The 19,936-nt window shown below is 43.3% G+C and overlaps 2 protein-coding genes across 5 annotated transcripts; one reads left to right on the top strand and one right to left on the bottom strand.

Moving 5' to 3' along the window:
- Window positions 1-10,517: 10,517 nt before the first annotated feature.
- Window positions 10,518-12,925, bottom strand: tex36 (testis expressed 36). 4 transcript variants are annotated; one of them, XM_020495208.2, is made up of 5 exons: window positions 12,748-12,925; window positions 11,679-12,535; window positions 11,384-11,527; window positions 11,103-11,183; window positions 10,518-10,965 (listed from the first exon to the last, which is right to left on the bottom strand). In XM_020495208.2, exons 2-5 carry the CDS (start codon window positions 11,727-11,729, stop codon window positions 10,618-10,620), a joined length of 624 nt encoding a protein of 207 aa, XP_020350797.1. In that variant the 5' UTR covers window positions 11,730-12,535; window positions 12,748-12,925; the 3' UTR covers window positions 10,518-10,617. The 4 variants fall into 4 exon arrangements, with proteins under 4 accessions (XP_020350797.1, XP_031691540.1, XP_020350798.1 ...); XM_020495209.2 differs by having other exon boundaries at window positions 10,524-10,965; window positions 12,400-12,535; XM_031835680.1 differs by having other exon boundaries at window positions 11,679-12,925.
- On the top strand, window positions 12,836-19,890 carry LOC109898861 (erythroid differentiation-related factor 1). Its single transcript, XM_031834999.1, is given in 25 exon segments — window positions 12,836-12,901; window positions 13,630-13,735; window positions 13,873-13,945; window positions 14,113-14,249; window positions 14,388-14,410; window positions 14,639-14,753; window positions 14,917-14,996; window positions 15,328-15,479; window positions 15,639-15,844; window positions 15,847-15,896; window positions 16,066-16,128; window positions 16,226-16,320; window positions 16,588-16,775; window positions 16,980-17,215; window positions 17,548-17,599; window positions 17,602-17,721; window positions 17,887-18,050; window positions 18,052-18,111; window positions 18,387-18,398; window positions 18,400-18,464; window positions 18,466-18,535; window positions 18,923-19,072; window positions 19,202-19,318; window positions 19,320-19,356; window positions 19,778-19,890. Coding segments are annotated over 25 exon segments (2,550 nt in total).
- The last annotated feature ends 46 nt before the right edge of the window (window positions 19,891-19,936 follow it).

The following is a 19,936-nucleotide window of genomic DNA, read 5'->3' on the forward strand; positions in this document are numbered from 1 at the left end:
TCTTTATTGTCAAGAATCACTCAAACTGCGCTATACTGCAGCGCCAGCTGTGCCACCAGAGACTCTGGGTTCGCGCCCAGGCTCTGTCGTAACCGGTCGCGCCTGGGAGGTCAGTGGGGCGACGCACAATTGGCATAGTGTCGTCCGGGTTAGGGAGGGTTTGGCCGGTAGGGATAACCTTGTCTCATCGCGCACCAGCGACTCCTGTGGCGGGCCGGGAGCAGTGCACGCTAACCAAGGTTGCCAGGTGCACGGTGTTTCCTCCGACACATTGGCACGGCTGGCTTCCGGGTTGGATGCGCGCTGTGTTAAGAAGCAGTGCGGCTTGGTTGGGTTGTGTATCGGAGGACGCATGACTTTCAACCTTCGTCTCTCCCGAGCCCATACGGGAGTTGTAGCGATGAGACAAGTTAGTAGCTACTAACAATTGGATACCACGAAATTGGGGTGAAAAAGGGGGTAAATGGGTAAAAAAAATCAAATGTAAAGACAAAAAAAATAAAAAAATAACTAAAATAACGAATACAAAGACGAAAGCGAACAGTTCCATCAGGCACAGATACTAAACAGGGAACACCCCACATAACCCAAACGGAAAATGACAACTATTATATGATTCACCTGAAGAAAAGGGATCCTGTTACTTGATTACAGCGAATTGCATTGTCCGTTAACTAACAGGCTGCACACCTTTTGACATGTTTTTCCATATGCTGTGTGTTTGTGATGGATTAATCCATCCTTGAAATAGGTAGGTCATGTTTTTCTTTCTATTTTCCCCCTCAGGTTGAAATATCCATAGTACTGTATATATGTATTACAGTAAACATAAGGCCATATTAGCCTACACACCACCCACAAGTGGTTTTGCATGCACAGCTGCTTCTTAATTACCTTAGTAAGAAGGAGATGGAGAGGAGTTATGAAAAACAAGTGGGTGTGTGATGTGCAGTAGGAGCCAGTGTTTTATCCCGCCTGGAGCAAACACGCCAGACCAATTGGCCCTCCAACTGGGACATGAGGCACCAGCTAGCACAAGACCACAGCTAACAAGCCACACACACACACACACACACACACACACACACACACACACACACACACACACACACACACACACACACACACACACACACACACCTTCCGTGGGAGGCTAGCAATGCCAGATAGAGGCTAGCTAGGGAGTTCTTAACTTGACTGGGAAAACTTCCTCCATGATGGGAACAGTTGCATGATTTATCTGTAGGAATGAGATAGCTGGCACTTTTATCCCTACAGCCTCTGGTGAGCTTAGGCACATGGTAACAAGGACTTTTGGGTTGGCCGGGGATGCAGACTGGCTGCCATGTCCTACAGAGAGCATAGGGATAGACAGATTAGTGGGACCACATAGCACTGCTGTTAAATTACAGCTCTCTGAGTAGAGTGGGCTCTTTCTCATTTCAGCCTAAAATGAGCACTGTTTTTGTCTGGAGGATGAGACTGTACTGAACCAGTCTGAGCAGAAATAAACACACGTCCTAATGTGAGCTCATTGCATCAGTTCAAATTTGTTTCATGAGAGAGAGTGGGGGGGGGATTTATAAGAATGGTAGGGAAGGACACAAAAAGAGGGTGAGGGTGCGGAAGAGCTGCGAAGGAGAGGGGAGGAGGGTGTTCTCTTGGCACCAGAGTAAACAGAAAACATTCATATGGGATGTTATGTGAATTTGCCTAGCCATCTCCATGGCAACTCTATTTTCTGGTCGCAGCTTTAATGAATAGGTAATGAAAGAAATGCAAAGCGCAAAACTTCATTACTGCTCCGAACATCTGCAATGAAAGGGAATGACAAAGACTGTCATTTGCTGTCATTTGTCAAACTGTCTTTCTGAACAACATCAGGGTTAACTTGTGTCTAGCAGGGCTGGGAGAGTGGCAGTATTGGAGCTCTTTGTTAGTAATGTTAGAGGGTACATACCTTCAAGGTAGTAGGTCAAGGTGGTGGTGGAGATAGCAGTATGAGGAAACAATATAGCTTTTTTCCAGGCAATAGCTATTCACTAAGACTACGGGCAATTTAATCCTCGACGAAACAGACTCAAGATAATAACAGCTGTTATTGAAATGTTTGACCAAGAATACGTATTTGATGTGACATGTCTCTCTTTTCTCTATCCATATACAGTAGACATATTTGTTTTTAAAGGAAAGACTTGACAATGTCATGCTTTGTGTTCCAAGGACATTATCACATCATCTTACACTAAAATGACCTATGGGTCTACAGGTCAGCATGACCTGCCGCCTTGCACTTTGCTTACTCAAGGCTGACCTACATTATCATCCTGATGTAGTTTAGAGATTATCACAAAAATGCATTTCTCAAAATCTGAGGGAGATAAAGGATGAGAGAATGTGCCTTGCAGTAACACGAAGGCCACCATCCTTTACTTTAGCTCCAGGCCTTCGTGCATGCTGGGATACAGGGGTCATTCCATGTCATAAGCCATGACACCCACTATCTCAGATTGTTCTGAAATCATTTCTGGAGTTAGAAACAGATAAGATTAGCGTTCCTGAAACAATATTTTGTTGAAATATAATTTGATCTCTGAGAAATTAAGCTAATTGATTGCACCCAAATTGTAAATTTGTAAAATGATCAAAAGCCATCCACAGACTCCCCATACTCCTTGCCAATCCCACCCCAACAACCAGTATACACTATCAGTTCTCTACGTCTAATGGGATCCTGAGTGGCACAGCGGTCTAAGGCACTGCATCGCAGTGCTAGATGCGTCACTACAGACCGGGGTTTGATCACAGGCTGTATTACAACCGGCCGGGATCGGGAGTCCCATAGGGCGGCGCAAATTGGCCCAGCATTGTCCAGGGTAGGGGAGGGTTTGGCCGGGGTAGGACGTCATTGTAAATAAGAATTTGTTCTTAACTGCAGTATAGTTAAATAAAAAATTGAATAAATAAAAATATGACAAGTAGTATGGAGCTGCTGCTTGGAGTATTGCTTCTTCAACTTTTGTAATGTACTCCCTGTGAATCGGATGATCCCCCCGCGTTCAGGGAAATTATCAATTTAAGTCACTTACGTTCTATCCCATACCTTAGTGTGAAAGTACCTGTTCCTGTTACTGCCACCACACCCTTTAATTCATTTTGCTGGTATCTTTTGTATTTTAAATGGATCACAGCATGTTCTTTGCAACGTTGGGTTGAAAACCAATAGCTTTCGCTCATGATGAATATAAATTGTGTGGTCATCCTCACAATTCAAGCCAGTCCTCCATGAAAGCAGGAAATGGCCCCTCTGTGTGTGGTTTATTCCCACACACAGAGGGTCTGGATTAGTTAGACCATTCCTGGCAACTGGCGAACAAGCAAACCATTAGGCTACAGCAGTCTAATGGTTTCAATGGTAAAATGCCCAAACACACACTGTATAGTGTATTGCAATGGTAATGTTATTGCGTTGGGTTTAATGGTAAATGTCAGTAGTCACACTACATATTGAGCTGTTTTCTAAGAACGAATGCCAAGCAATGGTTTATAATTGTATTATTTTATAAGGGTTATCACATTTTAGTCACTAGCCCATTTCTCCATCAACGTTTTGGGCTTGTAGGAAAAGTCTTTATATGAAAATTGCACCATACGGATAGCCCTTTCAGAGAGTTGCCGTTTTTTGGGGACTAGACAAGGAGAGTTGGTTTAAATCATTAGATTGCTAAAAGGAGGACAAACTGAATTGCTTTCATTGAGGACTGTCTTCACCACACAATTTATTTTCCTCATGAGAAAAAGCTATTGGCTTTAATTAACACAAGAGACGAGCAAAATTACATAAAGGTTGTGGTTGCAGTAGCAAGAACATTGGCATCTAGTGGACAAGACTTGTACTTTCACACTACTTTTTGGTAAAGAAAGCAGGCAACTTCAACGGCAAATTTCTCTGAACAGGGGGAAAAATATCACCAGATTCACAGAGAATACATTACAAAGGTTGAAGCAGCAATACTCCAAGCCGCAGCTCTATACTACTTGTTAGACATAGAGAACTGGTACTGTATACTGGCTTTTGGTCATTTTTTTGTATTCCTTTTCTTACTCATTGTTAGGAACAATTATGGTCCAAATCGGTTTGTAGGTACTATATTTATTGAAGATCATATGAATCCTATAAATTAAAATGTCCAATTTGGGTGCAATCAATAAATGTAATTTCTCAGAGATCAAACTTTATTTCAGCAAAATAATATTTCAGGAATGCAAATTTTACCTGTTTCTAACTACAAAAACGATTTCAGGACAATATGAGATGGTGGGTGTTGAAATCCTCTTTCTTGTACTTTTTGAGGTGGAATGACTCGCAAATGACTTTGGTTGTCTGGCAATCTTCATCACCTTTATCAAAGCCTTTTCTCTCTAGCAGGTGTAGAACCGCTCAACTCGTCACATCAAAGAGACACACCTGCAAATACATCACAGCAAACAGACAAAGTGGATCCCGACTAGGGCCTCCACTACCAAAGAGGCACGATTCATTTCAGAGTCTAATTTAATATTCATGAAGGTACGCTTGGTTGAAAGGTTGTTTACTGAAATCTGTCTTTTGTCTATAAGAGACAAGAAGTGCGATGCGCCAGCTGGCATCTATGTTTGCACTTGTTGGTCCATATTTACACATCACAGTGTGCACACAAACATGCGCAAACATGCACAAACGCACAAAAACGCACACACACAAACACTTACATAAGTGCACAAATACACACACGCATACAAACATAGTATGGGTTCTTCACTTATCATCGTTACGACAGTGGGAATGGATTTTGCTGAGTGTTTGTCGAGTTAGGGTGGGGTGGGGCGTTGTTTTGACCTCTCAGTGAACTGAATAAATTAGGATGCTGTGCCACAGAGATTTAAAATATGTCACTACGTCAGAACAGAGGGTGTGTGGAGTGGGCAGAGCAAGCAACAACAAAGCTACCTACAAAAATATAGGAAGATGAAAGGAAGGAGAGAGGGGTCAAGTCATCTGTAATTAAGTTCATCCCCCTGTGAGTTCTTCCTCCTCTATGAAGAGTGTGTGTGTATGTATGCGTGTGTGTGTGTGTGTGCGTGCTTGTGTGTATGAGTGTGTGTTTATGCTGAGCTCCTTGAGGCTGGGGTGTGGTGTATAGTCAATATAGTATAGTCAACAGGCATGTTGTGGCAAGTCCAAGACGAGCACTACAGTCTTACTATCCAGCAGGTGCAGACATAAAATACATTCTAAACAGTAACACACAGACAGATGGACAGCCGTACTGCTAGACAGCGAGGCGCAGGTGTTACTTTGTAAGCAGCACCTGCTTCTAAATACGCTACAGGCTCCTCTTCATGGCTACTGTATCGACAGTTGTACTTGTATTGTATCGGTGTTTGGTGCCATTCCATTTACTCCGTTCCAGCTATTATTATGAGCCATCCTCCCCTCAGCAGCCTCCACTGATACAGTCTCACAATCTACCTTTTTATAACTTTCATCAATCCAAAGGCCACAGAAACACTTATACCGCCTCCATTCCTCTTACCTTATCCTTTCAGTTCAAGGCAAAGAGGAGAAAGGCCCCCCAAAAAATGCAAAAGACTCGAGTCAGTCTATCAATAGACTGTTCACTCTGCTAGGCAAACGGTACCGAATAATCATCTCTCGGACCAACAGGCTCAGAGACAGCTTCTACCCCCAAGCCATTAGACTGCTAAGTAGTTAGTTAAATGGTTACCCGGACTATCTGCACTGACCCTAACTTGCACTGACTCTATGCACACTCACAAGACTACATATACACACGATATACGCACACTCACACACACTACACTGCACTGACATTCTCACACAAAACCCACACACATAACACACACACGCATACCGACACAACACATGCTTCAAGCAGACCACCATAGTCCCTGTGCCCAAGAACACAAAGGCAACCTGCCTAAATGACTACAGACCCGTAGCACTCGTATCCGTAGCCATGAAGTGCTTTGAAAGGCTGGTAATGGCTCACATTAACACCATTATCCCAGAAACCCTAGACCCATTCCAATTTGCATACCGCCCAAACAGATCCACAGATGATGCAATCTCCATTGCACTCCACACTGCCCTTTCCCACCTGGACAAAAGGAACACCTATGTGAGAATGCTGTTCATTGACTACAGCTCAGTGTTCAACACCATAGTACCCTCAAAGCTCATCACCAAGCTAAGGATCCTGGGACTAAACACCTCCCTCTGCAACTGGATCCTGAACTTCCTGACAGGCCGCCCCCAGGTGGTGAGGGTAGGTAGCAACACATCTGCCACGCTGATCCTCAACACTGGAGCTCCCCAGGGGTGCATGCTCAGTCCCCTCCTGTGCTCCCTGTTCACCCACGACTGCATGGCCAGGCGCGGCTCCAACACCATCATTAAGTTTGCTGACGACACAACAGTGTCACCGACAACGACGAGACAGCCTATAGGGAGGAGGTCATAGACCTGGCTGGGTGGTGCCAGAATAACAACCTATCCCTCAACGTAACCAAGACTAAGGAGATGATTGTGGACTACAGGAAAAGGAGCACAGAGCACGTCCCCATACTCATCGACTGGGCTGTAGTGGAGCAGGTTGAGAGCTTCAAATTCCTTGGTGTCCACATCAGCAACAAACTAGATTGGTCCAAACACACCAAGACAGTCGTGAAGAGGGCAAGCTGAACAGGTAACCAAATGGTTACCCGGACTATTTTAATTGTGTGCCACCCCCAACCCCTCTTTTACGCTGCTGCTACTCTCTGTTAATCTTATATGCATAGTCACTTTCACTATACATTCATGTAAATACTACCTAAATTGGCCCGACCAACCAGTGCTCCTGCACATTGGCTAACCGGGCTATCTGCATTGTGTCCCACCACCCGCCAACCCCTCTTTTTATGCTTCTGCTACTCTCTGTTCATCATATATGCATAGTCACTTTAACGATACCTACATGTACATACTAACTCAATAAGCCTGACTACCTCTGTCTGTATATAGCCTTGCTACTCTTTTTTCAAATGTCTTTTTACTGTTGTTTTATTTCTTTACTTACCTACACACACACACACACACAACTTTTTTTTCTTCGCACCATTGGTTAGAGCCTGTAAGTAAGCATTTCACTGTAAGGTTTACACCTGTTGTACTCAGCGCACGTGACAAATACACATTGATTTGATTTGAACACAAATACACACACACATATATGCTGCTGCTACTCTGTTCTTTATTTTACTCTTATATTTATCTATCCTGATGCCTAGTCACTTTAGCCTGCATTCATGTACATATCTACCTCAAATACCTGGTACCCCTGCACATTGACCTGGTACTGGTACTCCCTGTATATAGCTCCATTCTTGTGTATTTAATTCCTCTGGTGCTACTATTTTTCATTTTATTATTATTCTCTAGCTCTTTATCGTTGAAAGGGGCTCATAAGCAAGAATTTCACAGTAAAGTCAACACCCGTTTTATTCGGAGCATGTGACAAATAAAATGTGATTTGATTCATGATGTGCAACTGCCTCTGTAGAAAAGATATTTGATGGTGATTTGACGGTGCCATATGAATCGCGGATCCAGGTGGATCCATCTTTGCCCTTCTTTACCTCACTGTAAAGTTTGGTTATTTTTAACAAGTCTTCCATAGGGTGGAAGATTTTTTTTTAAAAGGGCGATCTTGGAAGATAAATTACTATCTTCCTCTTTCTCTGTTCCTGTGGTTACTGAACACATGTTCTGTCAATCCACTGTCTCCAGCAGCAAACCTACTAACCGTGAGAGAACGGATGGTTCAAAAGGTCAGTTCATTGTCTAATTCATCTCTTTTTAATACTGTATGATCTAACGGTGAAGTAAAGGTCAGGCAAGATAGAAAGACCCTGGAGAGAAAGAAATTGTGAAAAACAATCTCCCTGGAGAGTGCTCAATGAAAGAGAGCAGCTGCTCCACAGCCCGCTTCTCTCTCTTTCTCTCTCTCTCCCTCTATCTCTCTCTCTCTTTGCCCGCATAGAGAATATACAGACATCCCAAGCAGGTGTTCTCATTGCCTTACACCCAATCCTCCCTCTTCTCAGTGTTCCAGTACAGTCGCTCATGTCATCTTAAGTGATTACAGTGAAACAGATTGTTTCCGAAGGGAATCTGCCAGACTTTGGAACATGTTGTAGCATGTTTAATGGACATGATCAAGTTCCCTTCCATGCAGATGCTCTAATTTGCCTGTCTCTGACATAAAGTTCAAACCCGATTTCTTTCCCTTTTTTCTTTTCCAAGCCTGGGCCCCTATAGGTGACGTCTTTCTTGATGAGGTCATGCACAACATGACAGATAAGTAAAATAACCGTTACTCACATAGCTGCCATCTGCTGGAGCTATGTGCATTTAGCCTTAAAACATTCTGTAGGTGCACTGCAGTACTGAAGACAGAGCAGACCACATGGAGGCACGCACCCACACTTTCCATCTCAATCATGTTTGCCATTGAGCTGGTGTAAGTGCCTGAGGTTGTCTGGATTGTAGCAGTATCAATTCGACCAAGTTTGAAATAACAAGCTTGCATTTTCATGGTGAATCTTAATCAGTAGAGGAATAGAATACCTTAATGTCCAACCTGGTCACAAAGCATTTCGTATGATTTATTCAGTATGATCACTACATGACCAAAAGTATGTGGACACCAGCTCATCGAACATTCCAAAATCATGGGCATTAATATGGAGTTGGTCCCCCCCTTTGCTGTTATAACTAACTCTACTCTTCTGGGAAGGCTTTCCACTAGATGTTGGAACATTTCTGTGGGGACTTGCTTCCATACAGCCACAAGAGCATTTGTGAGGTTGGTCACTGATGTTGGGAAATTAGGCCTGGCTCGCAATCTGCGTTCCAATTAATCTCAAAGGTCTTTGATGGGGTTGAGGCCAGGGCTCTGCACAGGCCAGTCAAGTTCTTCTACACTGATCTCGACAAACCATTTCTGTATAGACCTCACTTTGTGCATGGGGGCATTGTCATGCTGAAAGAGGAAAGGGCCTTCCCCGTACTGTTACCACAAAGTTGGAAGCACAGAATTGTGTAGAATGTAATTGTACAGTATGCTGTAGCGTGAAGATTTCCCTTCACTGGAGCTAAGGGGCCTAGCCCGATCCATGAAAAATAGCCCCAGACCAATATTCCTCCTCCACCGAACTTTACAGTTGGCACTATGCATTCGGGCAGGTAGCGTTCTCCTGGCATCCGACAAATCCAGATTGGTACGTTGGACTGCCAGATGGTGAAGCGTGATTCATCACTCCAGAGAACGTGTTTCCACTCCTCCAGTGTCCAATGTCAGCGAGCTTTATACCACTCCAGCCAACACTTGGCATTGCGCATTGGTGATCTTAGGCTTGTGTGCGGCTGCCTGGCTATGAAAACCCATTTCATGAAGCTCCCACGAACAGTTCTTGTGCTGACTTTGCTTCCAGAGGCAGTTTGGAATTTGGTTGTGAGTGTTGCAACCGAGGACAGACGGTTCCACGCTGAAAGTCACAGAGCTCTTCAGTAGGGCCATTCTACTGCCAATGTTTGTCTAGGGAGATTGCATGGCTGTGTGCTCGATTTTATACACTTGTCAATGGGTGTGCCTGAAATACCAAATCCACTAATTTGAAGGGGTGTCCACATACTTTTCTATATATATAGTGTATGTTATGTTTCATATGCTATGCATTTATTTGTGGATGTCCATCACCCATTTCTTATGATATGTTACGAATTACGATTCCTCTTATGTGTTATGATTTTGCAAAATGTATAATATGTTACGACTTCTAGCTATGTCCCTAGGTTGCTAAAGTTTGCTAGCTGGCTAACGTTAGCTAGGCTAGGAGTGAGTTAGGTTAAAAGGTTAAGGTTAGGGGAAGTCTTAGCTAAAAGGGTTGAGGTTAGGGTTAGTGGAAGGGTTATGTAGCATGCTAGGTAGTTGCAACATTTAAAAAAATTAGTAAGTAGTTGAAAAGTTGCTAATTAGTTAAAATGCTATAGTTGTCCATGATGAGATTCGAACTCTCAACATTTTGGTTGAAATACCTTTGTGTTATACACTGCTTTCGTTTTTGCCTTAAGTAACCATCTGTTAAACCAAACATAACATATAATACTAATTTGAGTGTCCCGGATTTACGTTTACTATGTTACGTCTAGTCTATGAGACTAGGCTGCAACGTCTCCTCAGTTTATTATTTTGTCTTATGTACATCACAATTGATTTACATGTTTTTTCTATCTAAATCTTGTGACAAATGGTGTACTTGAAAATAGATGGCCCTTCATTACGTAATTAATCTGGATGTGATTAATTAATGAGGAACAAAGGGGATGGTTGTCTGATCTGTCTTTCCTTAAGAACCCAGTTTTACTGTAAAAGGAGAAATTTATAAATAATACAATTTAACATCTCCGTATCTCAATGTTTCATATTTTTTTATTTGCACTTGGAGAACTATCAAGATGTGTTGCTTTGTGATTTCCTAAAGAAGAGTATTTGGGTAATATGGTGTATTCATCTAATGCCTGATATGGTAGGAGTGTCTGGACGGCTTGGATGAGGAGGAGCAGTTGGTAGCTGCCAGCACTTCAAGGGGCACAGGACGGTCCTCATCATGCCTCCCGAACCACATAAAGTGCTCTCCTGCCTGGGCAGCAGCTGCCACAGTGGACCTATCAAGATGGTTACTGGGAAAACGCCTGCTGGTGGAGGAGCCCTCTGGGTCCTGGCGGTCCTGGTAGTCTGTCTGATAGGCTGAGAAGTCTCCCCTCGTCTCCCCCACGCCACTCACACTTCCATGGTGGCACAGGCAGAAGTGGGAGTTATGTTGTCTACGCTCGTCCAGGCACTTCTTGCGGCCTAATCCCTATGAAAAACACCATAAGAAAAACGGTATTGTTTCCAATTGTATTTTGTTGTATTATCTTCTTAAAAACCTTAGTGTTGATTTGACAACATCAGTCATGATGTCTTTGTTTTCTTTGTAGTGGGCATATTGCTTACATCATCAAATACAGTGATGGTATCTTGCAGTGCAGCTTGGTTATCATGGGCTGAGAATGGATAGACTCTTCCCATGGTTTTCTGTAAAGAGAATAGTTCATTGATATATCACATTTTCTCGTAGGTTTTGGCATAGTTATGCCAACTATTATTAGTAAATTGTATAAAGGATAAATGTAATCATCTTCATGGAAATTAAGATTGTTACAACAACCCAAGACCATGTAGACACTTTTGAGTAACGTTTCACTCTCTGCATGAATGTATTGCACTCTGCCAACCTGTTCTGTGTTGATGAAGATCTTGGGATACTTCTCTGTGCTCGATGCTGGAGGTAGTGGTTCACTCTGAGACATCATATACCCTGTGCTGGTGCACGTCTCCCGTTTACTGGTGTCATTTGCTGGTAAACCTGCATGAGCCAACTGCACATTTTGAAAGACATGAAGTTGTTAGGAAAAGGTACAGGGGTGTCTTTATAATAACTTTATTTGTCAGTATCTGCAAAGTTGAGTGCAATTATAATGGGCTCATCATAAGCTAATAGTGAAAGATTTAAAGTAATCAGAATCTTACCCATTTGCCATCCTTTTCCATTGATGAGTATTTCTTACCACCTTTTGTCATTTTAACAAGGTTGAAACTTTGTAAAGACAGCACAAATATGACCACCTGGACAGGGTTTATAATACTTTTGCTTCTCACATTCTTCTCACAAAGAATGCAAACAACAGTAACTATAATAACATACTAATCACAAATCATTTCTATTCCATTTGAAAAAAATAAGTGTATTTTATTTCTGTTTGTTACATCACAATTCAGCCCGCCTTATTCTCCATTTTCTATTTCATTTGAAGGCAGTTTTATTTAACCTTCCAATTATACAACTGAAGGAAAGGGAACTGGGGGAAAAGGAATATGCAAATAAAGAAATAATACATGTAGATAAAGATAAGGAATTAGGGTAAAGAATAGAAAAATAAAGAATCAGAACATAAGAGAATGAATAGAAATTATCCAGAAAATGTCATTTATTGTATCCTTTTTTTGTAAACTCACTGGAAGTTAACTTCCAGATTGAAGTGCCATATCCAGAGCATAATTGAACATGTGAAGTTAGCAGCAACTGAAAACCCTCACTGTACATCACAACCGACTGCTTATATCAAACTAAAAGTCCAACCCTAACCTCTCTTCTTTTAAATGTTTTTGTCGCCTTTGTCCAAATCCAATTATATCAGTTATGTAACAGCTAGCTACCACATCCTGTTGTATTATATTAAAAGCCACTTACCCTTCATAGTTTAATTTTGAGTTTTTTTTTACCCGGAATTTGTGAGCTCTCTCGCTTTACAATAACGTGTGGTCTGTCAACAGCAGCAGACAGAACGGCTAAAGCAAGTGGTGTTGTTCATTCCGTCTGGAAGGTTCTGCAAAACAGTGATAGATTAAATGTAAAAGCAGTAACTCAATTTGTTAGCAAATTTTCATATCGTTCTGATCATGAACAAATAACGTTATGTCGTTTGGTGTGTAAAGTTATGTTAGCTAGCTACTAAGCAGCAGGTGGTGAGTTCCAGCAATCTTCTGACTGCAATTGTTGTTGACATTTTAAGGCAGCTAGTTTGCTATGAACGGGTACCCCTTGGACAGCATTCGTTTGTGTGGCCAGGAGCTAGCTTGTAGATAGAACATGAGTTCAGAAACAGCTGGGATTGGGAACCGAGAGGATGGCGTCCCTCCAGACCGTGGAAGTGAAAAAGTGGGATGACAGTGGGGGCGACAGTGGCAGGCAAGTAAGCAATCGCTAGCTAGCTTTGAACTGCAGTTAGCGATCTGTTTATGCATGCATTGCAGGGTCACGTTATTTCATGACGTTGCACAGGACAGTTAACTGTACATACTGTACATAGGATATTTAAATGTATTTAGTTAGTTGTAGCTAACATCACAATATCTACTCAATAATTTTACTATTTACTTGTTATATTGAATGAAGTTGTCAGTGACTAAACAGACAAGTGAACTCAGTTTACCATCAATGCCACCTTTGTTTACATGTGTCAAAGGAGTCGGGAGATGTGCCTAAGGCAACAACGAAATAAAGAACCGTGCAGTGAAGTACTCTGCTGCCCCTCAACCCACCACCTATGCACTACTACAGGAGAAGACTGATCTGAAGCTGCCTCCTGCCAACTGGCTACTGTAGAGCCCCCAACGTGGGCCTGCAGGCACCTCTGTACTAGGGTCCAGCAGCAAGAGCAAGCCTTTCTCCAGGTGAAGCGCTGGTTATTCAGCCCTCAAAATGAGATGTGATATCTGGTGGTATGCATCATCACTGAATTGTTGCAAGGTGCTCATATACATGTACTTTCTCCTTGCCCCAGTTTGGGGATGGCTTAGGTCTATCCACTGAACAGCTAAGGATGTTGTATTGTTATTGCTTCTGCTAATATGTATTTGGCTTGTTTGGTAATCAAAACTGTTTGGTGAACCTAAGGGTCTCATTCTCTTTTCTATTCAGAACATCAAGAAGATCCCCTACAGTAAGTCCCATGGCAGTATGGCAGTCCACCGTGTGGGAAGGACTCTCCTTCTAGATGAACTGGCTCTTCATGAGTTCTTCTCAGGTACAGTTAGACAGCCAGTGGAGAGGAAGCCTGTTTAAATGTCAATGAAGAATGTGAGAAAGCTCATATCTGGATGATTGACAATGCTTGTAAAAAATACATTTGATTGTATGTTCTGTTTTTACACTATGTCACAGAGAGGAGATTGGACATGGCTAATGGAGTTTTACCAGAGGGTAATAGATCAGAAGTGGCAGAGGAAAAAGAAGAGTAAAGAACACTGGTACCAAAAAAGCAAGTTCAAATACTACAAGTGAGAAACTTGAGGTTGGACTTCTAACCTACTTGTCAATGTGAAAGACTTGCAATAGAAACAAGAAAACCTTATTTGAGCCAGAGTAAATCCTAATGGTTGTACTCCTCAATGTCTTCGCCAGTATAAATGGTGATGGAGCCACAGAGCCTGAACCTGAATCAGACAACCCTGATTGTGGGGCGGAGGAGTTTGGTCCCTCCTGGCCTGTTACCTTCATCAGCACTGCTTCAGACTCGGAAGAGGCCGCAGCACACAGAGGTAGGCCACACTTTATGGAAAGGTGCACTACCTTGTGCAGTACCTGGTTCAGCACCTGGTGTAGTACCTGGTGTGTTGCTGTGCTCTTGTTGAGTTTCACAGTTTCTTCCTTTGTGACTGTATGTCCATTCCTTACAGGAAAGTGTTCCCATGGACAGCAAGTATCCATTGGGACAAGTGGCTTCCAAAGAGCAGAACCTTACCACATTGTTCAACAAAGGGGAGAACAGTCAGGTCGGCTAGTGATAAAGAAACTTCATCAACAATCTCAGGAGGCTGTGTATTTTCTCTCTTTTGTTTTGTTAGCATTTGTTTCTTTGATTGTAAATTAGTTAAATCTATTCAATTCAAGTATCCAATCAACTTTTTTCCCTCAACTTGATTGACAGGGTTTGAGGAATGACTTTGTGAGGAACATCTTCTGGATGTTTGAGGACATCCACATGCTGGTGGGGTCCAACATGCTTATCTTTGGAGAAGGATGCTACCCAGCCTGCGGCTCAGGTCAGAATCACGAAAAACGGGGAACAATGGCCATTATTCATGTTGGTCAATATAAAAATGTTCAGATGGTTTACTATTGTTCCACAGCAATGTTCCCCTAAAAATACCTAGAAGGTTCTTTATTTTTTTAGGAATAACCTCAAGCCAATCAACATTCTCACAGGTATTGACTACTGGCTGGACAATCTGATGTGCAATGTTCCAGAGCTCGTCATGTGCTTTCACATCAATGGCATCATCCATGTAAATAAGCCTTGATTTTACTGCCCAAATGAGTAACTTTATTCACAATTTAATACTGTTTTAATGTTAGTGCTGATTGGTCTTTGGTCAGTAATATGAGATGATCTAAACAGAGGACATCCCTGATCTTGAGAAATCCACCTTCTCAACCATAGTTGTGAAAGACATCGCTCAGAACATTCGGTTCTTTCTCAAGTGTAACTGCACCAAAAAGGGCTATACCAACTGGCTCTTCAAAGGTGGGAGACAACACACTAACTGTACCTCCTGTATGACTTACCAAATACACGTGAGAATGACCTGGTAAATAAACACTACTATGTGGTAGTAGGCCTACTTCATCGAATTGGCCTGTTTCTGTGTTTCCTCGGCTAGTGGAAGTGACATCGTAAAGCTGTATGACCTCATCACTCTCTGTGAGGAAGCAGCAGAGGAGAAATGCCAGAACCCCTTCACCCTGCCTGTGGATATGCTTCTTTACAAGTAGGTGCCTGCAACCTGGTACGGTATCAACACAGTATACCTGAAACTAGTGCACAACGCGCAGTGTTATCAGTCAATGCATTAATGGCAAATTAGTCCCAACAGATGGCACCAGACTATACATTCTGTTTTGTAGAATGTGTATTGTTGTTCTTGCAGAGTGGCTAGCAACATGATGCTGAAGAAGAGCCAGAACAGGAAGCATTATGGGACAATCGGAACGGTGTTGTGGGCGGGGGGCTCTGAGGACAGCTACAGTGACGAGGAGGCTCAAGAAGATTTACCAGAGGACAGTCATGAGAATGGCTCCTGCAGTACCACCTCAGACCCACAGGATGATAGCAAAGCTGTAGCTATTATCAAATCAGTGGGGAGCTGTCTGTTCTAGAGAAGTAGAAGTCCACTCATCAGATCAGGGTGAGTGTCACACATTTGTCGCTAGCTACTCTGTTTGGGTGACCTTGTTGATATGTAACCTTGACATAGGTACAGTAACCAGAAACTAGCTACTACCTGGAGTGACTATTAGATTCTTGGATGTTTTATCTTGACAATGAATTAATCCTGTTCTTTTCCCATATTGCAGCCAATCTATGTATTTCCCGTTTCTCAAAACAAGGAGGAAAGATGTCGGCATGTCCTCAGCTATGTCTTAAAGTTGAGTCTCTACTGCAGTGATTACTATTGGAATGGTTGTCACTAAATGCTATGTTCCGTGAGCTCTAACTGTTGGATGTGATTGGCAGTGCCTGAAAGCAGTGGATGGCAGCATTAAGAAGGAGAGTGACCTCCCAGCTGCTGACCCAGAACACCCCCATCCCCCTGAAGTACTAGGTTGGGAGTGAGGCCGTGGAGAAAGGGATCACACTTCTCCTGGACAGAGGTTGGCCATCACGGACCCCATCAAGATTCTGAAGCATAGCTATATGACATTATTGATAATGAATGTTGTTATACCATAATGAGCAGGTTCCTTGTTGTATGTGAATTTGCCCCTAGTAAATACCTACATTTCTCCTCCTTATACTCTATTCCTATATATCTATATTACCACCAGATATCACATTATCTCTCCCGCCCTCCCCCTCTGTCTCTTTCCGTTCCCCAGCCTCTCTTTCTCTTGGTTGAAGCATCTGTCCCGGTCAGGGATGATCCCAGGGTCCTGGCAGCACCGTATGAAGTTGCAGCTTTTCCTCAAGGCGCCCATAACCTACTACATACTGTCAGACGCTGCCACTAACCTGCTGAAGAACAGCCGGTCCCTGCACTACATCAAACTCACCCTGCAGTGCCACGGTCAATGTCTCCTCTCCGGCTCACCTAAGCATGCTGTAGTCAATGTTGATCAGAGTGGCTGTTGGACTGTTGGATAAGGGAGGCAACCTGTTGTAATAGGGTTCAACTTTTCTTGCGTTACCTCAAATGAATCCTGCGGTACTACGATCAGTGTGTCTGTCTACCACCCTTACTTAATTTATTTTTCTCTCCCTCCCTCTGCAGATGCCTACTGTTCGGTGAGGAGTATCATGTACCTGCTGGTGCTACTGTTCCGCGTCCAGTGTCTATCTCTGTGTGGGGACATCCATCTGTTGCTGTCCCGGAATGCAAGTAACCGTGCTGCCTACCTGGAGGAGTCCAGCTACCAGACCAACGAGGACCAGGAGTTGCTGCACAGAGAGAGCAGCTGCCAGGGTGAGGAGACACTCGCACACTTTTCAACGATTAACATATAACACGTCCCTCCTAATATGTTCACAATTGACCCAAAAGGTTTAAATATTATTTAGAATGTATAGGTCTTGCCATTTTAATGTAGTGCTTTTCAAAAGCAAGAACCTGTCATAAAAAAACGCTAACATTACAATGCTTACTATGTCAAAACTTTACCGATCCTCTATATAAATTCAGTGCGTTATTGTTGTTACAAATTTAGAACTTGTTCTCAACTGGCCTACCTGGTTAAATAAAGTGAATTTTATTTTTATTTTTTAAAGATAATTCTGGCTGTGTGACTGTCCCCCAGCCTTTAATATGGCCAGTGATCTGGCCATGGGACCGAGAGTACTAGCTGTTTGTGAGCAGTAAGTGTTATGAGGCGGCCTACGAGCTGCTGACCTCCGGGTGGTAAAGGAGCACGGCCCTGAACAGCTAGCCCAGGTACTGAAGAGACTGGGCAACATTTGCAACGAGATAGGAGTCTTCTACATGAACCAGGCTGCTGCCATGCAGACTAAGAAGGAAGGTAGGGAGTCGGTCTGGCCTATCAGGTATGGATGATGATTTTGTAAATGGTTGGTTGTTGAATTAATTTATGAATAGGAAATATTTCACAAACATGATATCGTTCTTCCAGTTAAAGGTTCAGGATACAGACCTCTCCCTCACTCTAATCCTCCTTCCTTTACAGTGAACAAGTCTGTATCTATAGCTGAACAGGAGATGTGGAAGAAGAGTTTCTCGTGCTTTGAGAAGGGCATGAAGAACTTTGAGGCCATCAAGTACAGCACCAACACCTCTCTGCTGCTGTGCAACACAGGAAAACTGATGAGGATATGTGCCCAGGCCCACTGCTGTGTCTGCAGACCTGAGCAGAGGAGAGTTCTCCCAAGAGGATGCTCTCTATTACAATAAGGTACCACAACCGTATACTTTTTTAGTAGACATATAATGATTTCAATGACTACCAACCCATGTTGTTTTCCACGGTAAGTTTTCCTCAGTACTATCTGCTTATCTTTGTGCCAGTCACTTTTGTGTCATTTTGAAAATTGATGCATAAGATCTCTAAGGTTCTTTTTTGGGGTGTGGCTTTAACTAGGGACAATTCAACTTAAAATCGCTAGGCTTTCACTAAGATGTGGTGCTCAAAAAATAGACGGCGATCTTTAGAGCAGAGATCCTCTCCAGGCTATAGACTACCTACCTGAGGGCTATGCAGTCCTTGGCCACCAGAGGGAACCACCCTGCAGTGTGGGACTTGGTCAACTGCAACCTACTTCAGCCTGGCCACTCTGCTGCAAGAAGTTGCCCCTCTGTCCAGGAAGGCCCAGGAACAGGTAAGAGGCCATGGGCCACACTTGGAGAGATTTATAGTAGGTGAATGAACAGAATGGAATATGTCTAAGTTAACTAACCTTACATGCTGCCCTAGGTGAAATGGTTGTGTTTTTTCACAAGTCAAATGTATTTATTATTTTTATTTTACCTTTATTTAACCAGGCAAGTCAGTTAAGAACAAATTCTTATTTTCAATGACGGCCTAGGAACAGTGGGTTAACTGCCTGTTCAGGGGCAGAACGACAGATTTGTACCTTGTCAGCTCGGGGGTTTGAACTTGCAACCTTCTGGTTACTAGTCCAATGCTCTAACCACTAGGCTACCCTGAGCATGTGTATAGGAGCACAGTAGTTCGTAATAAAGCTGTCATTCCTGTGTGTTGCCAGATTGAGCAGGAGGTGACGGAGACCATGTTGAAGTCTCTGAAGTACTGTGACCTGCAGACCGAGTCGGCCTGCCAGCCCCTCTACCATTGCAGAGCTGCCACCATCCACCACCGTCTGGCCTTCATGTACCACAGCTGTTTCCGCAACCAGGTAAGGCCTAGGATGTACACTAACCAGAGTAAAATGTCTACTATGTTTTAAAACATTTAAAGGTTATGTTGTCTGTAGAAGAGCATTAAGGTTTTCACTATGTTATTGCTATGTTTCCTCCTCTGCCAGGTGGGGGATGAGCACCTGAGGAAACGGCACAGGAGCCTGGCAGAGCTGCGCCACAGCATGGCGGTCCGCCTGTCCCTCAGCCTGAAGGACGCCCCCTGCGAGCTGCTCCGCACCCCTGCTGGAGAGGGTGACTTTCGCCGAGTTCACCATGGCAGGTTAGTCAGTGAGGCTCACCCAGGCCAGGGCCAGGCTCACACCCGCTAGGTCAGAACCGTCTTAGTATTCTGAAAGGTGGTGTCATTGTGTAACAATGCGTGTTCACAGTTCAGAGTGAGCAGTTAGGCCATGCTGAAGACCCTGACAGGAGCACACAGAGGGAGACACAAACATAGAGCTAGAACTGGAACTTGGATAGCAGAAATTCCCTTCAGTTTGCACCTTCTGTTTGAGAATCTACAGTTACTTCTAACCACCAATTACTCACATGCCTCATCCCACTGTTAAAATTCCATATTAATGTATTTTTTTTTTTAAGAAAGAAAAAAAAGGTATTATCTATTAGATTTTTTTGGTAGATGGATGGCCCAGAGTTGACAGGACCCCCTGACAGTAGTGCAGATGGCCCCATCTCCTCAGGGCTGAACACAAAGGAAGTGATGAAGTTGATTGGTGTCTTTGAGCTCAGTTTCTCCTTCCTACTGCTGCAGGTGGTCAAGCTGATGACAACCATGAAGCGCAAACCAATGTGACGAAAGTACTGGTTCTACACGGCCTGATTAACCTTATCCAGCAGGG

Source organism: Oncorhynchus kisutch, linkage group LG11 (assembly GCF_002021735.2).
Source record: "Oncorhynchus kisutch isolate 150728-3 linkage group LG11, Okis_V2, whole genome shotgun sequence".
Lineage (NCBI taxonomy): Eukaryota > Metazoa > Chordata > Actinopteri > Salmoniformes > Salmonidae > Oncorhynchus > Oncorhynchus kisutch.

Bases quoted from the DNA above. Each gene is read 5' to 3' on its own strand.
- tex36 (XM_020495208.2), bottom strand. From the start codon at position 11,729: ATGACAAAAGGTGGTAAGAAATACTCATCAATGGAAAAGGATGGCAAA. The intron at 11,528-11,678 runs GTAAGATTCTGA...CAAAATGTGCAG, and splicing joins TGGAAAAGGATGGCAAATGG to TTGGCTCATGCAGGTTTACC. The intron at 11,184-11,383 runs GTTGGCAGAGTG...TTCTCTTTACAG, and splicing joins TCTTCATCAACACAGAACAG to AAAACCATGGGAAGAGTCTA.